The sequence below is a fragment of the Haliaeetus albicilla genome, chromosome 21 (genome assembly GCF_947461875.1).
Source record: "Haliaeetus albicilla chromosome 21, bHalAlb1.1, whole genome shotgun sequence".
NCBI lineage: Eukaryota > Metazoa > Chordata > Aves > Accipitriformes > Accipitridae > Haliaeetus > Haliaeetus albicilla.
The window spans coordinates 20,813,626-20,839,813 of record NC_091503.1 but is presented as its reverse complement, the minus strand read 5'-3'; the positions used below and the strand labels follow the sequence as shown (position 1 = coordinate 20,839,813).

Below are 26,188 nucleotides of genomic sequence, written 5' to 3'. Positions count from 1 at the left end.
TTCAGTGTGAAATTCCATTCATTTAAAATAAGACGTGATTCATACAGAATTCACATGGCATGCCCTGGCTTTTTAAAGTAGCTTGAATATAAGAGGCAGATGTATAAACCTGTGAACAACTTCAGGTGGGATTTCTTTTTCTACATAATAATTTCAACTACGGACTGTGAATAGTTGGAGACTTTAATATTTGTTTCTCCATCTAGTTTATGTATTTCAGAATAAATACTAAGGGCTCAAATCTGGAAAGCAAGAAGGTTGTTCACAGTAGCAGCCTCTTCAAAGCTTAAAAGCTTTTGTAGGGTTGCACTTGCACCTCATGTGTGGCAAAGCGTACCTAGAGAACAGGTAGGTGGAAAATACCTTTAAAAGCCTGTTAAAGTTAGAGGGAGTACACGCTTAAATGAAGGTTATCTAAAAAAATTAAAACCTTAATTAAGCTTCAGAATATTACTTCTAAGGACATAAAATGAAAGCCCCCGCTGAATACCATCGCCACACTCTGCGAGCCCTGGAGCGAACTGTCGAGCACACCTGCCCCTCGCAAGCTCCCAGAACCAAGAGGAATCGCACGAGAGTCCCATAATCCGAGAAAAGTTCACCTCTTTTGCAGAAGATAACACAATTAACACGCATGCCCCGAGCCAGCAATCACCGCCTGTTCACCTGAAAAGGGGGGGGGTGGAAAGGCCCGCCTGCCCGGCTTCGAGCAAGGAGGGAAGGGGGCTCAGCTCGCTCCCCTCGCTATCGCAGGTGCCCGTCGGTGCCGACCCGGGCAGGGGGGGCTCAGGGCAGCCTCCACAGCCCCCGCCGTTCCCTACCTTTGCGCCTCGCCGCCCACGGGGCCGCGACGCCTTGAGCCTGGCGGCGGTTTTCTCCTGGACGCGTCGCAGCGGCGGGGGGGGAACACACACAACGGGCGGTACGGCCGCTCTGAAGCCCCGGTCCGCGCCGGCGTCCTCCTCCTCTTGGGTTTCTTCTTCCCCCCCGTCCTTCCACGCACCTGCCTCCTGGCCGAGGAGGCTGCCGGCCAGCTGGGGACCGGTGCCCCCCCCGGCGCTGCGGGCGGAGAGCGGAGCGAACCGGCGGCCCCGGGCCGAGCCGGGGGGGGGGGGGGGGGTGTCCCCGCTGCCCGGGCGCGTAACTCCAGGCGCTGCCGCCGCCTCTTACAAAGGGCAAATTCATGTTACATTTCCCACAGCGCAGCAGTGGAAGGGCTGGGAGCCGGCGGAGTCCCACCGCTACCGGGCGGTCGGGGCCGGGTGGGTGGGGGGGATCTCACTCTGAAAAGGAAAGCTTCTCGTCTTCTGGAAAACATCAAATTACATCACGGCACGTTGACAAATTACCAAGATCACCTTAAATTATTAGAAAGCGACAAAGTTTTCCTTTTTCTCGTTTCTGGGTGTTTGAGTGTTGGCTTTTTTTAAACGCAGGTTCCCACCAACTACAGGCGATGCACGTGGAAAACCACCAGTTTCGCTTTGTAGCCCAACTTGGCGATGAGCGAAGTGCAAACTTGTCCTAGCGCATAGCCATAATACCCCTGGAAATGCTTTCCATTTACAATGAGTTTAAAAACGTGTAACTGTAAATTACCAACTGTACCAAAACCTATAGACCTGCCCAGTAGAAATTTACAGACTCAAAGCCTAAATGAATTGACAGTGTTTCTTTTTCTGAAGTGTGAGTTACATAACATTTACATAGTCAACTGGCACATACACACACTATTCATTGCAAAACTCTCTCAAAAGTAGCAGGAGGCCAGTAACTGAGTGAGTGCATTCACCGCAGGTCAGATACTGTCCTCACGGTACTTCTCTAGGGAAACCATCCCGCTAACAGTTCTCCATCAGTGAGCAGCGTGTGGGACCTCGAGGCGAAAGCCCTGTTACCACCCCTGTCCTCAGCATCAGCAGAGGGACATGGGAGAGCTTACAGGGCTATCGCCTGCAAGAGCTACGTGTCGTCTGTTCAGAGTTCCCAGGCTCTACCTGTAGATCTAAACACTAGATCTAGTACTAGATCTAAATACTTCATAGAACACGTAACAGCCGTGCGTGCTTTGACTGAACATATACTTGTAGGTGTTACTACACACACACAAAGCAGTAACTTTCAAACCCAGCAGAGTAAGATTTAACTTCACGGTAACTGGACAGTTAACAGAAATCCCAACACAGAGCTCCATCTGACAGCATACAGTGTTGTCACTCACTATGTACTATTTTGATTCACTGTCTCTCTGATGTTTCTTACTACAATTCTGTTGAATATTTGCATATACTTGCCCTGGAACGTGACCCATATAGAGATTTCTAAAATATAGTGAAACTGCTTAGATCGATTCATATCAACTACTCATTCATGTTTGCGAAAAATAGTATTTACAAGGACAACTCTTTAAGCTTCTTAAGGGTAAGAAACAGCTGACAAGTGTGGATGATGCAATAGTCTGCTAATCCTGAAACACTTAAGATAGGGAATGAAAAGGGGAATGCAGGATGTCAGAAGTGAGCAGGACTCCCTTAGGAAACACTTTGCAAATCGGGTATTCTTATCAGTCAGCAAATGTGAAATACCTTGCACAATTATGCAGTGAACACTTGGAGATACTCAGCATATGCATATGTTATTAATCACACCATAACTTAACTACATACTGCTCAAATAGTTTTCAAGTTTCTCTTGTCTTATAAATTGTGTTAATTAGCTCAATGATCAGTTCACATTTGGATTCCTGCTTTCAGTAGCAATCATATAACCCTTAGATTCAAAAGCCACATCATGCCTCTAACGTTAATAAAGATGTACTTGGCATTTATACAGGACTTTTCTCAGCATTTCATAGACAAGCCACTTTGACATTTCTAGGAAGCATTTAGTCACACGACTGTTACAGAGAAACTGAAGTGTGTACATATATTTGTATGACTCATACAAGAATACAAAGCAACAGTACCTACATTACTAAAAAGTAGCATCCCATAATTTGTTGCTGTGGTATTTTACTCTATGGATAAAATTCCTAATGAGAGTTCCTGAGTACTTACTCTGATGCAGGGCACTTTCTCGGCAATCTATAGATGACCTTTTCTGTAATTTCGCCTGCAGCAGATCTGCTAGTTTCTGGGTTGATGGCAGGACACCACAGTAACCAGTCACTTTGGAAACAAAATAAACACACTCCTGGGGGACTTTGTATACTCTGTGAAGCTTACACTGCTATTCCCAAAAGCTTCTCAAAATCTGCCATATGCTCTATACTGAAAGCCAATCAACGTTGCTTGCTTATACAAACTGCTCTGAACTAACTGAAAAGAGCTGTTTATATTAATTAACAGAGACTGGTAACCTTGTTTAAAATTGCACTGCCTGGTGCACTCCAGCATACAATACAAGCTTGTAGTATATCTTCAGACACACCAGCTTCTTCTTTTTAAAGAAGAAAGGTGCTTTTTAAAGCACCTTCAAACCATTTTTCACCATTTAATTCTACTGAGTTATGATGTCTAAGAAACATACCCTTTGATATCTAAAAGTGAGCCCAAGGTACCTCCAGGATAACCATGTTGCATGGAACAGGTGTTTGCAGGTGGAGCTAGCCGTCAAAACTAGGAGCGTCCTTAACATTGGGACTATGGCAGTAGAAGAGCAGCCTCTCTGTGATGGAATAAGAGCAAGCTGTAGTAAGCAGCTCTTGCATTAACGCAAAAACCCTCTTAGAATCACTTATCCTTTTCCAATGTAGCCTTCTTCCAGAACAAAGGCTTTTAAGTTGCATTTAGTACCTTTCACTACACTGTGTAAACACCTTAGATGATAATGCGAACATTTTATACCAATATAATCATCTCACATAGGTCTTTCAACTCTCAGCTGAAACTGTATCAAGCTAACTTCATCAGGTTGGGTGGAGAAAAGGCAGCATTATAGAAGTGTCAATACAGTGAGGCATCCCAAAGCACTGTATTGAGAATGAGCATTCTTACTCATATTAAAAATGAGAAGATAAATTCAAGAAAAGAGACCAAAACTGGTTTAACAGTTTCCCTTTAACGCATATCTAAAATTTTCTCAAATTCGCCCTTTTTCTCTCAAATTCTAGCTTCGCCGATTTTTTCTAAGTCTTTTTAATCCATATTGTCTCAAACTTGTCTGGGAGATGCAACAATCAATTATTAAACTGTTAACAGCACACTAAAACTACTCCATAAACTTATAAATCAAAAAAATACTATGAAGGGCAGAGAAGCTTTCAAAAAATAGAATCAAGAAAAGTTAGTTATCATAGCTGTTGAAGTTCTGCCAGAAGAAAACTGCGACAAAACACAATTTACCTGCACCATCAGTTCCTAAAATACCAGATTCAGCCTACGTTTAAGGGTCTACCTGCTACTAACGTGATACACTTTCACTGAAAGGATCAATGAAGCTGTTATCTTCTATTTCTCCTCAAGATGCAGCACTAACATGATATGTGTAGGACATTAACATCAGTAGTTTAATTAAGTAAATCATCTCCATTGGGTAAACATGTCCCTCTTTACAAAATGAGGGTCCAATTTATCATCACAACCTGAAGCACAGCCCTTGGACGTCTTCTGTCACAATTCTGAACTAATCCAAACCTATTCATCTTAGAGGAAGTAGTCTGTTGTCTTCAAACATCTGTCTTGTGCCATTTGTGTAGCCCATGGCTTTATGATGAGATATTTTTGTCTCCTTATTGTGTGTTAACTTCAGGCTTGTCTAATTATGTATTGTTGGTAAATAATTTACATTTTCCCTTTTAAGACCGCCACCATCTGTGACTGCACCAGCCTTAAAAACTTCAAAAAAGGGAATCTGCATCTCCATTGCCTAAATTGGGCAGTGATTAACATACACTCCCCAGACTTTCCTTTTGTACACAGTATACGAATTGTAGTACTTCCTAAGCATTTTGCTATTCCAGATTCTACTGTTTTGTAGTACTTATACTACACGTGTTTTCTAGCTTCATTACCAATTCTACACGACTGTACTTCACACGTGCCTAAGATTAACCATTCGCATCAGCGTGACGTTCTTCTCATTCCCTCTCTCTTCTCACCCCTTTACCTGGTCCTTCCCAAAGTAAGGACCACCTACCGACAGCTACTCACACTAGCCAAAAAGCTGCCCTCAGTACCGTGTGGCTTCGAGGCAGCCGCCGGCACTGGCTACTTCGGGGTACCTCCTTCTCCAACCTATTTGCCGAATGCACGTTAAGGCCAGCCGGGCCTTCTCTCTGCTTTGAAGATGACGTCTTCAGCTCTGGCAGGCCACAGCAGGGGGAGCGGGCCTTTGCCCTTTCAGGGGCCGCCTGCGACCCCCCCATTTCACAGGGGTTAAGGAGGAGACCTCGCTCTTTCAGCCCCGGCTCCTACTTCTACGGCCACTATCTCCTCCGTCGGCCTCAGCCTGTCAGCACCGCCGCCAACCCTGCGCTTCTCCGGCCCCCGCAGCCGGAGGGAGACGCGGCCGTCAGGGTGAGGCGGGAAACGGCGCTTTGAGGCAGCACCCGCGGGGCGCGGCCAACCGGCGGCAACGGCGCGAGGCGGGGCGGGGCGGGGCGGGGCGGCCCCTCACTCGCCCCCCGCGCTCCGCCCCTCCCTTTCCCCTCCTCAGCGGAGGCGACCGGCCCCCGCGGCGGCGCGCGCTGCCGCCCCGCCTTACCCGCCGCGCGCGGCCCTGTGGCGTCACCCGGCAGGGGCGGCCCCGGCCGGCCGAGCGCACGTCACGCACATCTACACACCCCGCCACAACAACCCCTCTCTGCGCGCGCACCCGCCCCGCCCCAGCGGCCGCCTCCCCGCGCCGGCCGCGCTGCGGGCGCTGATTGGCCGCCGCCTTCCCGCTTCCTTCTCCCCGTCCGAGAACCCGCCATTTTGAAAACCTTGTTGATTCCGGGAGAGAGAGAGAGAGTGTGACCGACCGACCGACGGACGGACGGCGGGACGCGGAGCGCGCGCGTGTCGCTGTGCGCCAGGGCGCCCGGCCCCGCCCCCTCCCCCCGCCCTCTCCTTCCTCCGGTAACTGTCGCCTCCGGCTGCCGTTGCTGCCGCAGCCGCGCCCGAAGAAGGAGCCAGAAGCCGGGGTTCGAGCTGAGGTGGGTCCTGCCGCCATGGCCGTTAACGGCGCCCGAGAGCGCCTTCCCGCCTCGCCGCCGTCGGGCCGGGCCGGGGGGTGACGAGGGGAGATGAAGGGGGGGCGGGGGGGGGGGACGCCGTGTGCCGGGAGCGCTTGTCGCCGGCCGACCCACCGGCGGCCGCGGGGGGCCGCCTCCCTCCTTCTTTCCCTCCCTCCTTCCCTCTCAGGCCTCCGCCGGGCGGCGGGCTGCGTTTTCCGCCTGAGGTGTTTCCTGGGCGCTCCGTCCTGCCCTGCGGCGGGAGGCGGGCGGAACGGTCTGGCCGCCTGGTAGTTCGGGGAGGGGGACGGCGCTCGCCGCTGCCCCCGCCGCCCTTCTCCTTGGCCGCCGGCTCCTCCGGGCGCTACCCGGCGTCGTCCCTTTCCCCGGCCTTCGGCTCGCAAGCCGGGAAGGGGACAGGTGGCGAGTCCGTGTCGGAAAAGTCCTGGGCGAGGGTGGGAGGTGCCGTTGTGCACAGTACCCTCCTCGGGGCGGCTTGCGAGGTATTTCTCCTGGCCGAAAATACCCTCGGCTTCAGCCTTCCTAAAGGTGGGTCCCAGTACCCTTTTTCCCGAAGCAGGTCGTTCTCACGGACTTGGTTGTCGAAAAGCTAAAAAGTCTCTTACTTTCCTATTCCCCTTCTGCTCCCGCTGAAAGGGGAAGGAAAGACAACTTCTAGTACTTCGCTTGCTTTTTCACTTGTGCATACAAGTAAAATTCAGAGAGTAGTATCGTGAAAAAGCCAGACTACTTTTCTGTGTCAAGTGAAATACTGGTAGTAATACCCTGAGAGCAAAATTTTTTTTCCCCCAGTGATTTATCAAAGAGGAGTAAACTTTCTTTTTTCCCTGACTCCTCGTAACGTAACTCGTGTTTTCTGTCATTTGGAGTGCTGCTGTTCTCTGGCACCTGCTAATGTTGCATATAAGCAGTTGATTTAATTTTGTTTATTGAGTCTGACCTCTTGCAGATAATGTTGGCTTTAATATCAGAAAAAGAAAGTGGTTAATCATGTGATTATTTTTTTTTCCACAAGGGCTTATACAACTGCAGCTGTATTTTGTTCCCAATCTGTAAACAGTGAAAGATTTTGAAAGCTAGACTTTTTCTGAAATTAACAGATATGGCTATCTTCCTTTGTTAGATAGACATTCTCTGTCAGTAGGGAAATGGTACTTGCCAAAGTGAGATATTTTGAAGCTAACATTTAAGCCGCTTCAAATGCTAAGAAAAGACTCCTCTTAAATATCCTAAGTATGAACCATTTATTCTTTTTTTTTGTTGTAGATCTGCACATTAAAACCAAAAAGCATTTTCAAGCCCTAAGATGTCACAACTATTTGAATTCTGGAAGCAGTGTTAATTTTTTCCGAATTGCTCATAACTTTTATTTTTCATTTTTCTGTTCCTATTTCCCATCTAAATATGTAGCTTGTTTAACTTACTAGGAAACTTGTATGCATGGTTAACCATGATCAGAAATAACTACTCAGTTTATAATACAGTGCACTAAAATTGTGATATCTTAAAACATTACAGTTCTTAATAGATAGCAGCATCAACTGTTCTGAGCAGGTGTTTCCAAGTGCTTCACAAAGCAAGCTTGAAGGCTTGTGTGTGGAAAGAATTTATAACCTTTTAAACTCTTTTTAACCAGGCTAGTTGCAGAATGGATGGCAATTCCTCCTGAAAAATACTATGTATTGTGTGTATGCAAAATACATTAGTGTCTTAAAGAATGTGAATAATCACAATACGAGCACTGTGACATTAATTCTACCATACAAGAAGATTTTTTTAAAAAGCAAGAATCCTCTGTTTTTCATGTATAATGCTATATTGATGATGGTTTCCCTGACTGCTTTTTACAGAACTATACACCATGTCTTCTGTTGTTTCATCAAAAGAAGATACAATGTCGTCTGAAAAAGCAGATGAGAAAAAACCTGAAACTGAAAACAAAGCTGAGGAAAGTGATGAAGATGAAGAAGAAGAGGAGGAGGAGGAGGAAGAAAAGGGTACTTGTTTTTCCACTGAATAAGTTGTCCTTTAAAAAATGCCAAGCTTACTGAATGCAGTCTCCTGTGACCTCAGCTAATTGTACAATTATTGTTTAAGAGATTCCATGGTACATCTATCTCATAGGTCATAAATCGCTTCCCAGTAGACTATAATAGACAACACTAGAAACAGCGATGATGGTGTTCCTCAGGAAAGATTGAAGGAATTGCCAGCATCCTGGATTCCTGTGCTAGGGTGGTGGTGGTGTTGTATAAACTTCTAGATGATTATAAGAGGTGGCATCCTTTATCAAATTATTTGTATAAAAAAGCATATCCAAAAGAGAATCCTTTTTTGCCAGTAACACTCTGAAGTGATCCATGTTTGCAAAAGAGAGAAACTTGAGAAATCTGTGCTGTAGCTTTGAAACAATACAGAAGTCTTTGCTTAACTACTGTGAACTAAATTACTGGGTACCAGAATTTAATTATATTGGAGGAGGGATATTCTGTCTCACTAATTTTGTCAATAAAAATCATGGCGATATCATAGGATGAGCAAGCAAGGCAGATTTTATGTTGTGGCATGTAATTGAAGAGGGTAGTCAAGGAATACAAGGTGTGATGAAGGAACTACTATACAAAAATGTTAATTGCCGTCCTGAAGTCTCTAGGCACTGGTTTTGCAAATGAAAGCATCCATGGATGTAGAGCTGCAGTATGGCACAGTGAAAACCAAGTCACTGATGGTCTTGGATTCTTAAAAGAGCTGAAGTCTGTCTTTAGAAAAGGTAGTAGAAAGAAAAGAGATTATGCTGTTTGGGAAACAATAGAGTAATTAGAATTAGATTTTTAGAAAAAACTTTATTGAGCACACACAAGTATGGTTTGCTCTGTTTTCAGCAGATACGTGTCCAGTTTTGATTATGTCCATACAGATTTTGAAGCTACTTTCAGATGTTAAAGTCAGGATAGCCCATCTGTTTAGCGCTAAGGATAGCTTGATTTGAGATCAAGTATTTTAGTATGAAGTGTTTAGGTGAAGCTTTGGGTTTTCCTTCTGACATGGTGTCATGTTTAACCCCAGCCAGCAATTAAGCACCACGCAGCTGCTCACTCACTTTCCCCCCACCCAGTGGGATGGGGGAGAGAATCAGGGGGAAAAAAAGTAAAACTCATAGGTCGAGATAAGAACAATTTAAGAGAACAGAAAGGAAGAAAATAACAATGATAATAATAACAATAATAAAATGACAATAATAATAATAATAAAAGAATTGGAATATACAAAACAAGTGATGCACAATGCAATTGCTCACCACTTGCTGACTGATTCCCAGTTAGTTCCCAAGTAGCAATCCACCCCCTGGGCAAACTCCCCCCAGTTTATATACTGGGCATGACATCACATGGTATGGAATACCCCTTTGGCCAGTTTGGGTCAGCTGCCCTGGCTGTGTCCCCTTCCAACCTCTTGAGCCCCTCCAGCCTTCTCGCTGGCTGGGCATGAGAAGCTGAAAAATCCTTGACTTAGTATAAACACTGCACAGCCACAACTGAAAACATCAGTATGTTATCAACATTCTTCTCATACTGAACCCAAAACACAACTCTATACCAGCTACTAGAAAGAAAATTAACTCTATCCCAGCCAAAACCAGGAGATGTGGTATCATTAAAGTAGTGATGTGCAATGTATACATAAAACAATCTAAACATATTCATTACTAAGCAGTACCAGAATTACTGGGAATACTATTGTAGTATTTGTGACACTCGTATTGTGCCCTGCAGAGTGCCACACTCCGTAGCCCTGGGAGGTGTAGTACAGTCCCACTGTCCTTGTGCTTCTGCCTCTCCTGCTGATATGTGTGGGTCCTCCAGTCCGGTAGTGGGAAAAGAAAATGTCTGCAGGCATGCTGGACTCTTCTTTTGCCCATCTGGGGGTAGTATTCTCCCTGAGAGAGCTCAAGTGGAGCTGTGCGTGTAGGGGCTGCAGCGTCCCGGAAAGAGACTACACAAACAATGTCAGTTCTGTACCTCAGAAAGGGAGAGAAGGATGGATTTCTGAAAATGCATAGTGCTCCATTGTGGGGTGAAGTCCTCTTTAGGAAATGTCCAGTCTTGTCTTCAGGGTTAAGTTGGGTACAGGATTGTGGTTAAGAACTAGACTCCTAGTTATATATATACAGCTCCATAGAATCCCGTTGACCTATTAGCCAAAGGTTTGAAAGTGTCATAGTACCTGGTTATATCATTATCCATTTTTGGTTTGCAATTTCAAAGATTCAGTGTTGTATTGCATGTCATTACAGTTGAATCTGCTTGTATAATGAAAAATACTGTTTTTAAGGAAGCTGTCTTTTGCAGAAAAGAGTCTCATTGTTGAAGGAAAAAGGGAGAAGAAGAAGGTAGACCGACTGACCATGCAGGTGTCCTCATTGCAAAAGGAACCTTTTACAATTACACCAGGTAAGCTTGTACTCTCACGTAAGAATTTTGACTGTCGGGAATGATAATGAAACCTCTTAAAAGATCAAATTATTAATTTGTTGTAGATAAGACCTAACTTAAGAGTTGTGATCCATTTTTAAATAGTAAGGCTATTTAATTATATGAAAACCCTCTTTTATTCTGTAGCATCAATTTAAATCATAAAAGTTCTATAATGTTTAAACTTACCTGGAATAGGATCTTCAGTACCTAGCCACCACTAACAAAGGCAGAAGCAGCTAGAATAAAAAGAAATGTACCCTGGTCTAGGTAGTATCAAGTAAGGAAGATAAAGAGACTGTCAGGATGCCTGATTGATAGGAAAAGGCCTGCTTAATGTTTGACCTATTATAATGTCTGATGCTATTCTGAAATAACTTTTTTGCTCTTTTAAAAACCACTAGATGTTTTGAAGTGACAAACATAGGTTACTATGAATGTGATGAATAGCATAATTAATTTTAACTGTTTCAGGAAAAGGACAAAAACTCTGTGAAATTGAAAGGATACAATTCTTTCTGAGTAAAAAGAAGACAGATGAACTTAGGAACCTGCACAAACTCCTCTACAACAGGCCAGGCACTGTAAGAATTTAAAATCAATCTTGTATATCTACTAGTTCTCATGAATAGTGAAAATGTTTGTAGTATAGTTTTTTACGTTTGCACATGTGGATCTATTTCAAGTGTGATTTATTACAAACTACTTAAAAAAAATGAATATTGCAGGACCAGTTAAGCAAGCCCATAATTTTTCTAACTCCTGTAAACTACTCTCCCTGTAAAAATCCTATGGAAAGGTGAATTGTAAGCCTGCTTGAATATAGATTTTTTTTGTTTGTTTGTTTGTTTTTAATGGGAGGGAGGGATAGTTTAACTTATGAGGATGAGTTGGAAATAATTTATGGTTGAGATGCTAAAAGCTGCTGACACGCGGATTATAGTCAAAATACTCCATGTAGTTATTTTGTTCAACATAGTTTTCTCTTAGTACTTCTGTTTCTTTTATGTTTGAAACGTATTGGGTTTTAATACATTGCTACTTACCTAGTTGTTTTCTCCTTTAGTTTGCACAAAGCAGTAGAAAGTAAAACTACATTATATGTAAAATCTTAATAGTGATTTTTGTCACATTTATCTAAGACAATTAAAATATTAGTTAAAAACTGGTATGCTCACTTTTGTATTTAAGAATGAAACTTAAAGAAAATATAATAGCAAGTCTTTCTTGGAGCCCTTTATGTATCAGTGATTGTGCCTTAGATTTCAGAGTAAATATGACCCATTTTCCTTGCTAATAGAGGTAAAACAGATGTAGAGGAAATAAGGCATATTAAATTTTACTATTTCAATACACTTACCATATTTATGGGAATTTGGTTTTAGTCTCTTTGAGTATTTGGAAACTTGAACAACTAGCACAGAAACCAGAAACTGAATAGTACTAGTGCAGATGCATGCTAGCTGTAACATCTCAGACCACTGCTGCAAATGCAATGGTTGTTTAAATGGCAAAGAAAGATCTGTTGCCTCCAGCATTCAGAAGAAGAACAGTATATATTCATTAAAACTTACTTCTGTGAATTATGCTGGTTTTTTCAGTATGGCAATAAACCAGACTAGAGAATTTCTGATTCGGTGCATACAGAGTTTTGCAAACTTTTGGATTGTCCTGACGTAGAATTTAATTGTTGGATAGGAAAGGTACAAAACCAGAACCATGTAACTTTCTGATTTAACTGGCTTTACTGTGAAAGTTGTCAAACTGCATCCATTTACCCTTCATGAAACTAGTAATACTTTTCTACTGTATTTGGGTGGAGGTACTGGGATATCATTACCTCAGAATCCATCTTTCCCACTTTAGATTGCAGATCTGAGACATAACTGATTAAGAGACTGTATTGTTTATTGATTATGCAACACATTACTAAGAAACTAACAACTCAATTATACTGTTTTTAATAATTGATTTAGTGATCAATAATAAATAATCTAATAAACTAATAGACACATAACTATTCGCAGTTTCATAATTACGTGCAAATGATGTAATTGTAAATTGATACTTAACACTCCTAAATAATACTAACTAGACACAACTGCTGTTGAAATAAAGCTCTTGCCCTTCCCTCCTACACCACTTACTTGATTGCAATTCTACCCCCACTTTGCTCTGCCCTCCCACATTTAGTCTTTTGGACATAGACTTGTTGGAAAGTCCAGCTGGATTGCTGCAGTGTCCCAGTGGTTTGAGTGCAAAGATACGACAATATGTTTATTTGCTTGGACATATATATTGATATGGTTTCATCGAAAACTATACTTAATCAGAATTGTAGGGAACTCAGAATGCTGTTTAATATAGTGAAGATCAGATGTTGTCTTGTATGCACATTCTGTATGTGCTTTGGATCGTAGTTAACATTTTTAATAAAACATGCCAATACCATCTGCAGATTTTCTCTAGGTGCTGGACAAAGGTAATTCTCTTTGGAAAAGGAGCTTAGCTTTGGTAAAATTATAAACTAATGGAGAAAGACCAGGAATAAAATTTGTAGAACTATAGAAAGTGAGTTCAAATTATTCTTGATAGTGTTAAAAAGAATTCAGAAGAACGAAAGATTTGGGGATGGTTTTTAACTTTTATTTTTGTAAAAGGAGATGGAGCAAAAACAAAGAATATATTTGGGATCTTGATGGGAGCAATTTTCCCATTATAAGGGCTGTTGCAATGAAAGTTCAACCCTGTTCAGACTGCAGGTATAATGGCAAAAGTTGTAAACTGGGTGGTATATAAATGCAAAAATCGATCATGCTAAAGAAAAGGTTCAAAAGTACAATCATGATCCTGTGTAAGACTTTAGAAAAGCAAGTAAAGCAAATGTGCTTTAGCAGATTATATAGTAAAAATAAAATTCACTGTTCTATAACAAATCACATGATACAAAGCATGCAACAGGCTTCATATGAACATAGTTGTGTAAACCTGTAAATAATCATGCAGTACGTTCTAAACAAGCTTGAAACTGCAGGTGATTTTACCTAGCAAGTTATTAGAAGGAATTAAAAGTATCAAGATGACAAGAACTTCGTTGTAGCTATGCTGTCATGAGATAAATAAAGGCATAATCCATGTAGGTTATAACTTAAAGGGTATAACTTTTTGTCAACAGAAAGCTAAATGCTAGAACAGATTTTTATTGTATGAAAAGTTAACAAATGTAATTGGATGAAATCTTTTAAGCTACTTGCAACGGAAAGTAATCTGTGTGTTCTGTTCTAGGTTGCTTCCCTAAAGAAGAATGTGGGTCAGTTCAGCGGGTTCCCGTTTGAAAAAGGAAGTGACCAATACAAAAAGAAGGAAGAAATGTTAAAAAAGTAATGAGATTTATTGCTACTTAACATAGCTTGACTCATGCTATACACTCCTTTTATTTTCAAAATTTTACTTCAGATTAAATTTAAACTTTAAGCTGAGTGGCTGTTTCCTGGAGTTCTATGATCTGTTTCTGAGCTCATTTTAATCACACAAATTGGTCTCTTAAGACAACTTGAAATGTGTTAAAAAGAGTTAAATTGTGAACACTTTATTCACAATTCCTACAGTCCTGGCTTTAACTGTTGCATGCTAACTATCAGATTCTTCTGCCAAGTGAGAGGAAGATGTTATTTCTCCAGGGCAAGCATAGTGTTGTGAATATATCGTGCTCTATTCATGGTGCAAACTTGCATCCTTCTATGCCTCAAAACCTCCTTCACAATCAAAGCCACTTCTGCTTACTGTATGTTAAATGTACAGTCTTATTCCTAAAATTGCTCTAGCAACTAGTCTAACAATTTTACTTTTTTTTTTTACTGTCTCCCCACATAAGCTGCTTCTCTGTTAGCAGGAGAAGCTGCTGCAGCTTGGTTTTGACTGGACTGAAAGGGTTTAAAAATGCTCTTGCATTTTTATGCAGCTAGTTGTAACAAATGAAAGAGCTAATAACTTCTACACAATTGATTCTAAATTGGTTTTTTTAGTGACAGTTTGTTGATAGTAGAAAGGCTTCCAGAATCTGGAATTTGCAAATCTTCCTCAGATACGCAGTTTTCTAGGAGTAGGCTTTGTCAAATACACATGAATCTACAAGACAAACTTTCTCAGGATGGGAGTTTTGACCCCTTCCCACTGATTTAATGGGATAATGTTTCCCCTTATCTGCAAAAGGTGACAAGGTATTTTTGCACATTTTTTTCATATTTTCAATATGAAAGAACTGCTGGTTATGTTTTGTTACCCTTCAGTCTTCAGCAAATATTCTGAAAACTGGTTGCATTGTCACTCTTACATCAAGGTACTAGGCGCTGTGTACTTGTGTTACTGTGGCAAGTTCTGCTGCTGTTCATAGCTATGTACGAAACACTGCTGATTAGATTATTAATTTACTCTGACTGCGTGGTTGATTTCTGCCCACACTGTACACTTGCATGTCATCATGTTTTAACAGCATTGAACAAGATAAACAAAGGACAAAATTTATTTTGCAGAATCTTACTGCTCAGGTTATAAACTACAAAGAATGAGGTTTGAGGTTGCTGTGTGGATTAGAGTTCATGGATTTTGTAAGTCGAAACTACTTGCTATGGAAGCTACTGACTCAAAACTTGTGTGCACGTGTTTATTCCACACTTGAACTGCATTTTAATACTTGGTACATTATGTTTGCTGTTACCTGCAGATGTACCTTCAAAGCATTAAAAATATGAAAGGATTTGGGGAGTGGTACTTATTCTTTATATATACCCGTTCTAACTTAAGTTAAAATACAAGGACAAATGCCATGTGTAAGATAAGTCATAAGGAATTTTAGTTAAAGCAGCAACAGAACCATAAAATCCTTAATTCGGTATACAAGGTCTTGAAAGTCTGAAACTAACTTTGATGCTATGTAGTTTTTAAATCCATTAACAAGTTAGGTGAGTTTTAACTCTATAGTATTATTGTCTCTTAAAATGCAAGAGACTGACTTTTGATTTTGCAGGAATACCTTACAAGTATTCAGTGTATCCCCAAAAGCTAAACAGGAAGGCCTTATGCATGTTAAGATTGTACAGATTTTTTTATAACCTTGTCTAGAAAAATGATTGAAAGATTTTAGTTCATTGTTGGAAGGATGATAGATGAACTATACTTTGAGGCAGGGAGATGCACCAAACCAGTTAGGATTTTCTGTTCCCATGCCCTAAAACATGGGAGAACAAAGTTGTTCTGCCCCTTGGAAAGTCTGTAAGTCTAAAGGGACAGTCTGAAATTAAATGCTACTTTAGAGAAGTTGTAGGCCACCATGAAATAGTTGCACTGACTTTTAAATGAACAATGAAAAATAAGTTTCCTTTGACGTTGATTACCAGGAATAGCTATTAAACTTGTGAAAAGTGGTCAGACAATGAAATCCACTTTTCAGGCAGCATCATACAAAATGAATGAAGAGGAAAGCATAAGCATGCAAAGGGAGGTAACAGGTAGAATAAGTAGGGGGTTTTTTGTTTTGTTTTTAAACTCTCATGAAGCTTGCGTTCTGATGTCATACCCTCACAGGATTTGACTCTTTCTTTCCACTTTTTTCAATACCGGTGGGACAAATGATAAAGTGGGACAATTGGTTTAAGAGCCTTTTGGAGTAAAGGGGGTGGATGTCAGAGTTTCTCTTAACCTTCTATCTTCATCAGAGGTACTTCCATAAAGGGGTGAGGAACCAGAGAAAAAAAAGGGAGGCCCCCTGCCCCCTTTGAGTTCAAGTCTTGTACCCACCGGATTTATTTTCCAAGATTGATTCTTTCCAGTGTGGTAAATTAGGAGAGATTCTGGGGAAGATTTTTTTATTAAGATTTTATAACTTTTTTTTATATATCCTACTTTACACACGTGGATTTGGGAATTTTGTTTTATTTTGCTTTATGTAATATGGTGGTGGTTCTTTGCTTAACTATGGATAAGACTGGAAACATAGTTAAGTGTATATATCCATGCCTATTGTCAGGTTGCAAATGCAAACCAGATAGCAGCTTCTGTCAGTCAAATGTTGACTGATTGTTTAGGATATGATACTGAATCTTTTTTTCTTTTTTTTTCTCTCCAGATTTAGAAATGCAATGTTGAAAAGTATCTGTGAAGTTCTCGACTTGGAAAGATCAGGAGTTAATAGTGAGCTGGTAACCAGAATCTTAAACTTCTTAATGCACCCAAAATCTTCAGGCAAGGTGAGATGCAGGTTGTTATCCTTGCTTTTATAGCTCTGTTATGCAGCTGTCTGTATTGCTTCTTATTTGCTTGTTACCAGTGGTGATGAGTTACTGTTCTAACTTGGTGAAGTAGCAATGGCTTCTTGAAAGAGAGTAGTTCTACTTCTACAGACATCCATAATGCAGTGAGGACTTAGACTATATGCTTACACATAAGTGCACCTGTTACACACTGTTAGCTCACAAAAGTGTGTGAGGTGAATACATGAAGCCAATTAGAGATATCCATACCCAAATACCCTAAGTAGCTTCTGCTTTGTGGGTGAATGGAGGGGAGGAGACATAGTATGTGAGCAGGAAAGAAAAAGAAGAAAAAAAGGTGTCAGAGCAAGGAAATAAAACATGAAAGGACAGGAAAATAAGCTGTCAGATGTTACGTGGGTGTGCTACAAGTTGGCAAGTGTGATCGCACTTGGTCATCACAAAACGGAATTTGTTGCAAGGCTAGGAAAACTTGCTTTAACTAGTATATGCTAGTACGCTAGATTCAGCTGCCAAGACTACTAAACTCTATTACTAATCTTGGACTTTCCATTTTCGATCTAAAAGCAATACTTAAATAGTTGGACTGTTGCTCAGGAAATTAAATTTATTCCCAGCAAACACTGGTAGGTGATGTAAACAAGGAGTCTGCATGTTATCTTAGGGACAGCGGCACTGAGTGACAACAAAATGCAGTTTTGCATAAGACGTGACAGAATTCCTACCTTTAAGTCTTCTGAAGAGTTGTCAGCTAATTTGTTATCAGAAGAAAAAGCTGGCTTTTATGAGTTGGGAGGGCATAGGTAGGTAAAGGTTCCTTCTAGATTGTTCTTTCTTGCTTCCCTTCCCTAACCCCCAACCTTTGAAAGTTTGTTTGGTTAGGGGAGTGGAAGGGGTGCTTGGCTTAGACTGAAATTTCATTTTACTCAGCTCCATCTCTGGAATGAATTTCTGCTTACTGCAAAATGTTAGGGCTTAAGTGTAGTACATAAAATAGTCCTGGGTTTTGTTATCAAGACTTAGAGACCTCTATATTTGTTTACTGTTCTTTCATGTAATTTGAAGGATATTTTTTAAATTCACTTTTTTATTCCTACTTGGATCTCTGTCTCTCAGCCATTGCCAAAGTCCAAAAAAACACCAAGCAAAGGTGGCAAAAAGGAACGCAGTAGCACTGGAACAACAAGAAAAGCAAAACGCACCAAGTGCCCAGAGATCTTGTCGGATGAATCCAGTAGTGAAGAAGATGAGAAGAAGGAAAAAGATGACTCTTCAGAAGAAAAAGAAAGTGAAGATGAGGTAATGAGGGGTTTTGTTTGTTTTTCAACTTAGGGCTAAAAACATTTGTCTGTAATTTGTCATTATGTGGTTGTTATTGATTGGTAATTCTTGGAACACGCGGAGTTGGGGGGTAAGTGATGTTTAACTGAATGAATGGTTTGAAAGAAAAGGGAACACCTCCGCAGTTTATAAGAGATTTTCATAATTTCTCAGTGCATTAAAGTTAGAGAATCAATAAGATAAAAGGCAAAGATTCTGATTCTTGGATGCATATATGCACCTTATAAAACCATTTGCTATATGTCATTTTGGGGCAGCCAGGATTTCAAACATCTTGTGGTGACTTTATTGTAATTTCATAAAAACTCCCAATATCTATATATTTTTTTTCTGTGTAGGGTTTGATTGGGTGCCTAGGACTTAACGTTGAATTCAGTAGAGGTCCCTGACCTACCTGGCTGCATTGTGTTTGGATCTTGGTTCCATATTTGTCCTGGATTTTATGTCCTAATCTCTCTTTTAGGGTTCTGTGTCTTGGATTGCAAAGATAAAGTGAGCAACGTAGTAAGCAGCCTTACAAAGATCTCTGCAATCTCCAAAGTGTTCTCATCTCGCTGTGTTTTCTGTTCTTCTGTTTTCTTTGAAGCTTCTTTTAGCCTTGCATAGTAGGAGAGAAATTAGATGATCTTTATATTTAAATGCAAAATACCTTTCCCTGTGCATTCACTTTCAGCCCTGTACTTTGTCACAGAATAGACACAAAACATGGAGGTCCAGTACAAGTGTACAGCTGATTTGTGTACAAAGTGTATACAGATTTGTCCATATGCCTGAAGCCTGGAAAAACGAAATTAAAAGGAGCTACAGGCTCCATCTTATCCTATATTTTGATATAGATGGTACTGCCGCCTTAATCAGACCACTGCAACAAACAGCAATTAGTTGACTGATGGTGTCCATGGAAATTCTTTATATAAATTATGGAACCTTTGGCTGTAATGTAAGACCATTATTTACTTGGGTTAAATTCTGTGTATGCAGTGGAAGTGTGACAGGCTGTTAAGTAAATAGTCTGAACTATAGAAAATAGTAACAAAAATCTTCTGTTGAAAAGCCAATTTATGTAACTTTAACAGTTTGTTTTGTCACTGTCATTTTGATAGGTGTTGGTTTTAATTTTAAAAGATGGTTCAAGGAAATTCCCTATGCCTCCATGAAACAAACTTAATTCTTGGTTTGCCTTTTTCTTTCCCCACAGAAGGCAAATTGAAAGAGGGCTGAAATACTAAAAGTTAATTTTATATTTGTTCATCTCTTCAGCAGAACAGTCTTCCTACTGTGAGGAGAGGAATGTCACTTTCAGAGGCAGGAGTTGTCTTTTAGAAAATTTTTCAAGGACTCGGTTATCTAAAAAAAAAAACCTACCCCCCCCCCCCCCCAAAGAAACAAACAAATGAAAATCCAACAAACAAAAAAACCTCACAGTAAACCCCATTGATCTAACTGGGTTTTCTTTCCCTTCTTTCAGAAGGTAGGAGTTAGATAGGTCTGCCAGGCAATAGCTGAGTAGTCTGCAGTCTTTGGAAACTGAAGTTGACTTGCATGGAGTAAAAGCTTAATTATTACAAAAACACTAGTATGTCAAATTAGTTTGAATATTAGGAAATGGTGAAATGGAAAATGTCTTCATTTGCACAGCTTTAAGATTGCAGTATTTAAAAAAAAAGTTAGGTTTATGACACTCTTTAACGTACTACAGGTGGAAGGACATAGGCAGCAAATCTGCTTTGCTGCCCCAGCTCCGTTGGAATCTTAGGTATGGAGTGGCTGGAGTAGATTGTCCTCAGAGTTGCATGTCTCTCTTGATTGCAACTCTTTCTTTTAACAATACAAACAAACAAAAAAAGTCTTACAGTTACCTGGAAGCAAAAGATACCTGAAATATTTTTGTGTGCTGGGGGAGCATAATTTTATAAAAAACTGAAACGTGAGTGCCAGGTTTAATTTCTGACTTTGTAGCTGGTGGTGGAGCTTTAGCAGAAAACTGAAAGCTGAAAAGTTACAAGCTACAAACATTTATTGAGAAATGGAGCCATCTTGAGTGTATTTTCTGAATTTCAATAGTGAAAGTCTTCATCCTTCATTTAACACTGCAGAGCAAGTGCAACTGTAACTGAGCAAGCCAATATAAATAAATATAATCTGGTTTATTAAATATTAGTTTCATGAGTTGCACCAGGTACTAATGGCAGAAGCAGTTAAAAGTTATATGAGCTAATCTTAAGTGTTTAGATGTTGATAGTTTGCTCAGCTGACTACACTGCCATTTAAAATATAAATTAGAATTATGAATTTAGTAACTATTGTTAATTAATTTGTTTTGTTTCATGATGGTTTTTCTCTGAAGTATGGTTTATTCCTGGTCAGTGTTCCATGTTTGCTTCTGTGAGGAAAGTTTTCAGCCTTGTCAGAAGTACTGTCTAAAGATTCTGTGTGTTAAGGACACATTTAATTTGTGCCAGAAATGCAGTGCACTGATGCGTGTATACTGTATGTATTTATGTTCCCAATTTCTTCTGTTGATGTGAACTTAATGCAATGATTTTGGGGGTTTACTAGTCACAATAATTGGCTAAATTATGGATTAGCTAATGTAGTTCTCCTCAGCTAGTGCAAAAAGAATTAGCCGTGTGTAGTCTTAGAGAGCTTATAGCATCTAGAAGTAATTGAATACAACATACTATGTCCTTGTTTAAAGGAACATCTTTAAAGTGACTTTATAAGCTAATTATAAGTAATTATGAATGGAAAGTTGTAGCACAACCAAACTACTAGTATAATCAAAAAGTTCTAGCTCTTTGAGCTTAAGAGTCAATGTAGAAGGACAATGTGCAATTTAAAAGAATGTAGGAATACTCTTTGTGGACATATTCCCCCTATGGTATAGGAGTAGAAATTGCTAGTAAGATATAGTAATTAAATTTGCTGATTTAGTTTGTATTGACAGAAAGGATAATTTCCATTGTAGAAAAGAGGTATGGACTGTTAGGATAGAAATCGTCATTTTAATCTTCTGTTTTTCTTCTTTATAGCCCCCTAGAAAAGCATCTAAAAGAGAAAAATCTAAAAAGGTGACTTCCAAAACCAAGAAAGCTGTGAAGGGTGCGAATGTCAAGAAGGCAGATAGCAGCACTACTAAAAAAAATCAGAACAGTTCTAGAAAAGGTAAATGCCTTAAATCTTTCATCATACATTGTCTTGTAGCTTAACTGGCATGCTTATTAGAAAGGAAGCTTTTGCACCCAGTTGTGAAAGAAAATAGAGTTTGGTGAATTGTTGGCTTACTATTTCTTTCCTTGCAACAGTAATTAAAAAAAAAAGTTCTTAGTTTGGGTATAGTTCATGTAATTTCTATTGTCTACATATATTTGCATATAAACTGAAAGTATCAGCCTAGTTCTTCATTCTGCTGGAAGAACGTTAGCAAAATTCTGTTGGTGCCTCTATAGCGACTTCATGTGAATCTTACAATTGATCCAGTAGTATATATCATACTGTGTATCTTTGTTCAGCAGCTTAATGTGTTTTTTGTTAACATAGATATGGGTTCTACATGCATCCTGTTGCTATTGGTTTTCTCATATCTGACGATATGCATAACAGTATACATACATTGAGTTTCTTAATACCTGTGCAAAGATCGCAGCAGTGCAGGTGGGGACAATAGTTTCTTTCTAAGCAGCTTTGCAGAGAAGGACCGGAGTAGGGGTTCTCGCAGACAATGAGTTGAACCCAGTTCAGCAGTGTGCCCTTGTGATAAGGAACACTGATGGCACTCTGCGCTGTTTCTGCAAGCGTGTAACCAGCAGGTTGAGGGAGGTGATTAGGACCCCCTATTGAGCACTTGTGAGCCTGCCTCGGGAGTGCCGTGTCCAGCATTGGGCTCCCTGGTACAAGACAGCTGAGGACATACTGGAGCAAATGCAGTGGAGGGCCACCAACGTGGCCAGGGGGCTGGAGCGCACGATGTAGGAGGGGAGGCAGAGAGAGCTGGGCTTGTTCAGCCTTAAGAAGAGACGGGTAAAGGGGGATCATACTGCAGTCTGCAACTACCAAATGAGAGAGGATGGGGAAGGCAGGGCCACGCTCTGCTTGGGGGTGCACAGTGAGAGGACGGGAGGCAACAGGCACAAGCTGACGCCAGGGAAGTTGCAATTACATGTTAGGGGAAGAAAAGCTTCACCGTGAGGATGGTCACAGAGACGGGGCCTGGAGGAGTTGTGGAATCCCCCTTGTTGGAGATGTTCAGAACTCAGCCTGGCAGGGCCCCGAGTGACCAGGTCCACGTTGGCCCTGTTCTGTGTAGCGGCTTAAACCAGATGATCTCCAGAGGTCCTTTCCCACCTTAAATTCTCTGGCACTCTCTAACAGCCATGTCTCTGTTACAATTGCAGTATCAGTTATTAATGCAGCATGTATCTATACTGTAAACATACTTCACTTAATGCCAGCATTGGCACATGTATACTATAGCACAGACATCAGTTCAGATTAATTACTCTGCTTGTCAGCATATTAAGAAAAGGAATGGTTAAACTCTTAGGCATGGAATTATGCTAAACTTCTTTCATATCCTTATTTCTCAGCAGAGTAAACTCACCTGCGCTGAACTCGGTGTATTTTCAGGTTGGCTGCTGGCAGTACTAATGTGGCTGACACTGTGTGTGTGTGTGTGTGTGTGTGTGTGTATGCTTTATTTTGTCATCAACATATATATATATAAAAAAAACCATTACATACGTGTTTTGCATATATGTTATGTAATATGTTCATAATTTACCCCTCCTGCGTTTCTGTTTTGAGTGTATGTTCGCAGTACACAAATCACAATGTTAAGTAGGTCTTTCTGTAAGTTCATTATCTAGATTGTTTGGCATCTGCTCTGAATTTTGTCTTCTTGGCAGTAGAGGAACTGAGTGGATGTTGGAGTCGTTCAGACTAATTTTTTTGCTGCTGGAAAAGATTGTAGGAGTGTCCTGTGCCTCTTCACTTAACTTCCTTTATGATTCTCTTATTTGCTGTCATGGTGTTCTGATAGCATGTTCAGTAATACAGCACTGCAAAATTACAAGATCCTAGTGCACAGCACTGCTGGGGGGGAAGAAAAGTCTGAACTCCTTTTAAAAGCAGATAAGTACTTTTTTTAGGGCCATAATACCTCAATTTAGAATTGTTGTAATAAGCCTTTTTTTAGTTTGATAGATTAATCTGTCCCATAGTTTCTAGGGTACATATTGATTTGTAAACTGATAGTTCATCAACAATGATGCGGATTCATAAATAAATGTGGTACTGATAGCATTAGCTTTGTTTTTAAATGGAAGGTCTGGCAAGATGTCTATTTTAAGTGAGAATATCTGTATCAGATGTTTGGGGAAAGTTCTGATGGCTTCTGTTTTGGAGGAAGAAAGCAGACAAATAGAAAATCTTTTATTACAATTCAAATTATTCTTCATATTTAGAAAGTGAGTCTGAGGACAGTTCGGATGATGAACCTTTAATTAAAAAGCTGAAGAAACCACCCACAGATGAAGAACTTAAGGAAACTGTCAAGAACTTGTTGGCCAATGCAAACTTGGAGGAGGTCACAATGAAACAAATTTGCAAGGAGGTAAGCAAATATGATTTTGCAATCTCTTTAGGCAGTGGTTTGTCTGTGAACTGACTTTTGTCATCGTTTCAGAAACGGAGGCTTGCACTCTGCACAGTGGTTCAGAAACAAAGTAGTTTTGCATTGATTTATTTACTCACTAATAGCTGTAACAAGGAGAGCTTTAATCTTAAGATATGCAACAACGATACCCAATATTAGAAGAGAAGTCTCCAAAGAAAAATTAGCTACATGGAAAGTAGCAGTATTACCTCCAAAACAACTGCCATGTCTTGCAGTGAAAATATTTGAGATGTTGAGACAGTGCAGCAGCTTGCTGCTATCAAAAGGGCTGTATCCTGGTCTCTGTACATTTTCCTGCTCACCTTGCTCTCATTCTTCATATGTTCTCTTTAGGAGTCCATTCAACTCTAAATCTATCAGCAAAAAATGAATAGGACTCGGCTGAGTTAGTGAGTTGAATCAGTTCAGCAAGGAATCCATTAATTGTCAGGACAGGTGTCAGGAAGGGACTATGTGGCCGGAAAAGGGAAAAGTGACCAAAACACAGGAAATACTGTTACCTTGGTATTTTCTACTGTCAGTTAACTCATGTTTGTTTTCCTGGTACTTCCAAGAAGTTGTCTTGAGAAAATTAAAGCAGAAGTTATTCTTATGAGAAAACTGCACGTTTATATTCTGTACAAACTTTTTGTCACATGTTTAGTCATCCTAGAAGTCTGAAATTTGGTATACTGAAATAAAATACTCTGCATTGGTTGTCAGTGTTGGCATCTGTTTTTTGTTTGTTTGGTCCTCTCCCACTCAGTTAACCAAAGAACAGTTGTAGAATAGCACTCAAATATGTTGACTCCCCTATTAGTCACTTGAAAGGATCACAATTTTACATATTACCAAAAAATAAATAAGCCTTGGGATTTTATTTGTTTAGTTTCCTACACTAATGCAGGGGTATCTGACTACTTGGAGAGCACATAAGACAAAGATGGGAGAATTCTTATTTGCCAGACATGCCAAGATAGACATTCCAATTTGTTGATGTGAAAAATTATAGTACCAGTTTAGTCAGTGAACAAACATTAAAAAGTACATGTATTTAAATATTTATGTGGTCAAAATAAGGACAGGAAAATGAGATTGTCACTTTCCATAATTAACAGAGGGCATTTTGGCAGTTGTAATGCTAGAAGTACCACACCAATTCTTGCCCTAACTTCATTTAAGCTCCTCCTGTTCATACAGTACATTGAATGAAAATAATTTGAGGTTTGGTTTGGTTTGGTTTTTTACTTTTTTTTTTTTTTTTTTTAGGTGTATGAAAACTATCCTAGTTATGATTTATCTGACAGGAAAGACTTCATTAAAAAAACAGTCAAAGAGGTAAAGACTTTATCATTTAGAAAACATTCTGGGTTGGTTTTTTTTTTTCCTGCAGCCTATTAGAAAGTGGCATGGCATCCTCTTACACTAGTTTTAATAGCCTCCTGTATATTGGAAGTTTAGTGTTCTGATAAACCTGAACTCTGGCTCTGAATTTTTTTTTTCTTTTGTGTATCCCTCTTTCAAAAATAACTGCTTCAGACTCTCATTTTCTTAGCATGCCACTACTACTCTTATGAATTTCTTTGGTAAGCAAAACTAAAATTAAAGCTATCATCATTTTTGATGACTTTTAGTCTCTGAAAGCTATGCATTTGCTTTAAATTACAGCCTTGGCTGCAAGGTGCACTATAATTGATGCACTGACCACATACATTCGTAGGTAACAATGCATGAGGTTGTATAAGCTCTGCAGACCTGCAAGCTCTGGCAACGAGAGAAGGCAAAGAGGATAGAGATGAATAGCTTCTTTTCTCTGTATGCGCTCCTGATAGCACAGTTACAATGTTGCTTTTGAGTTGCTGCACTGAAGATTAGGCCTAATCTAATGTACTCATGACAAAGGCTTTATTGTCCAGTCTGCGGTTGGTAATTTGTAAAAAAAATTTCAAGTTCAATTACTTTTGCTTGCCCCAAAACTAAAAATGGAACTAGAGAAGTGAGGTTCACTTAGTGGAGTTAATAAAGTAACTTTTCTTTCTCTTGTGGCTGCATTTGCAGATGTCGATATATGGCTATCTAGAAATAGTTGTGTCTGTCCTGTGCATACATGTGTCTCTATCAGCAAAGGCATAAGAGAGCAATTTGTCTGCTGTAGGGATGTTCTTGGTTTTTTGTGATAGCAAAAGTAGAGTGTATTTTCTTGATAGTCTGATGCAAGAGGAGAGGCTGTATGTAATTGGATTGAGAGAAAGGAGAAAACTAATACACTTCTCTTTTC

At 40.2% G+C, this 26,188-nt stretch overlaps 2 protein-coding genes across 2 annotated transcripts in view; one reads left to right on the top strand and one right to left on the bottom strand.

Annotated features, from left to right (window-relative positions):
• Positions 1–1,077, bottom strand: part of RNF144B (ring finger protein 144B) — a 90,086-nt gene extending 89,009 nt beyond the window's left edge. The window contains exon 1 of the mRNA XM_069809187.1: positions 822–1,077. The gene's annotated coding sequence lies outside the window, so the exon portion shown is untranslated. The remainder of the gene's footprint in view (positions 1–821) is intronic.
• Positions 1–26,188, top strand: part of DEK (DEK proto-oncogene) — a 263,979-nt gene that overhangs the window by 236,197 nt on the left and 1,594 nt on the right. Inside the window, exons 2-11 of the mRNA XM_069809196.1 lie at positions 5,943–6,136; positions 8,026–8,172; positions 10,525–10,626; positions 11,122–11,231; positions 13,933–14,027; positions 16,772–16,892; positions 18,033–18,215; positions 21,290–21,422; positions 23,720–23,868; positions 25,180–25,248. Coding sequence (XP_069665297.1) covers positions 8,037–8,172; positions 10,525–10,626; positions 11,122–11,231; positions 13,933–14,027; positions 16,772–16,892; positions 18,033–18,215; positions 21,290–21,422; positions 23,720–23,868; positions 25,180–25,248 — 1,098 coding nt within the window. The 5' untranslated portion in view covers positions 5,943–6,136; positions 8,026–8,036. The remainder of the gene's footprint in view (positions 1–5,942; positions 6,137–8,025; positions 8,173–10,524; positions 10,627–11,121; positions 11,232–13,932; positions 14,028–16,771; positions 16,893–18,032; positions 18,216–21,289; positions 21,423–23,719; positions 23,869–25,179; positions 25,249–26,188) is intronic.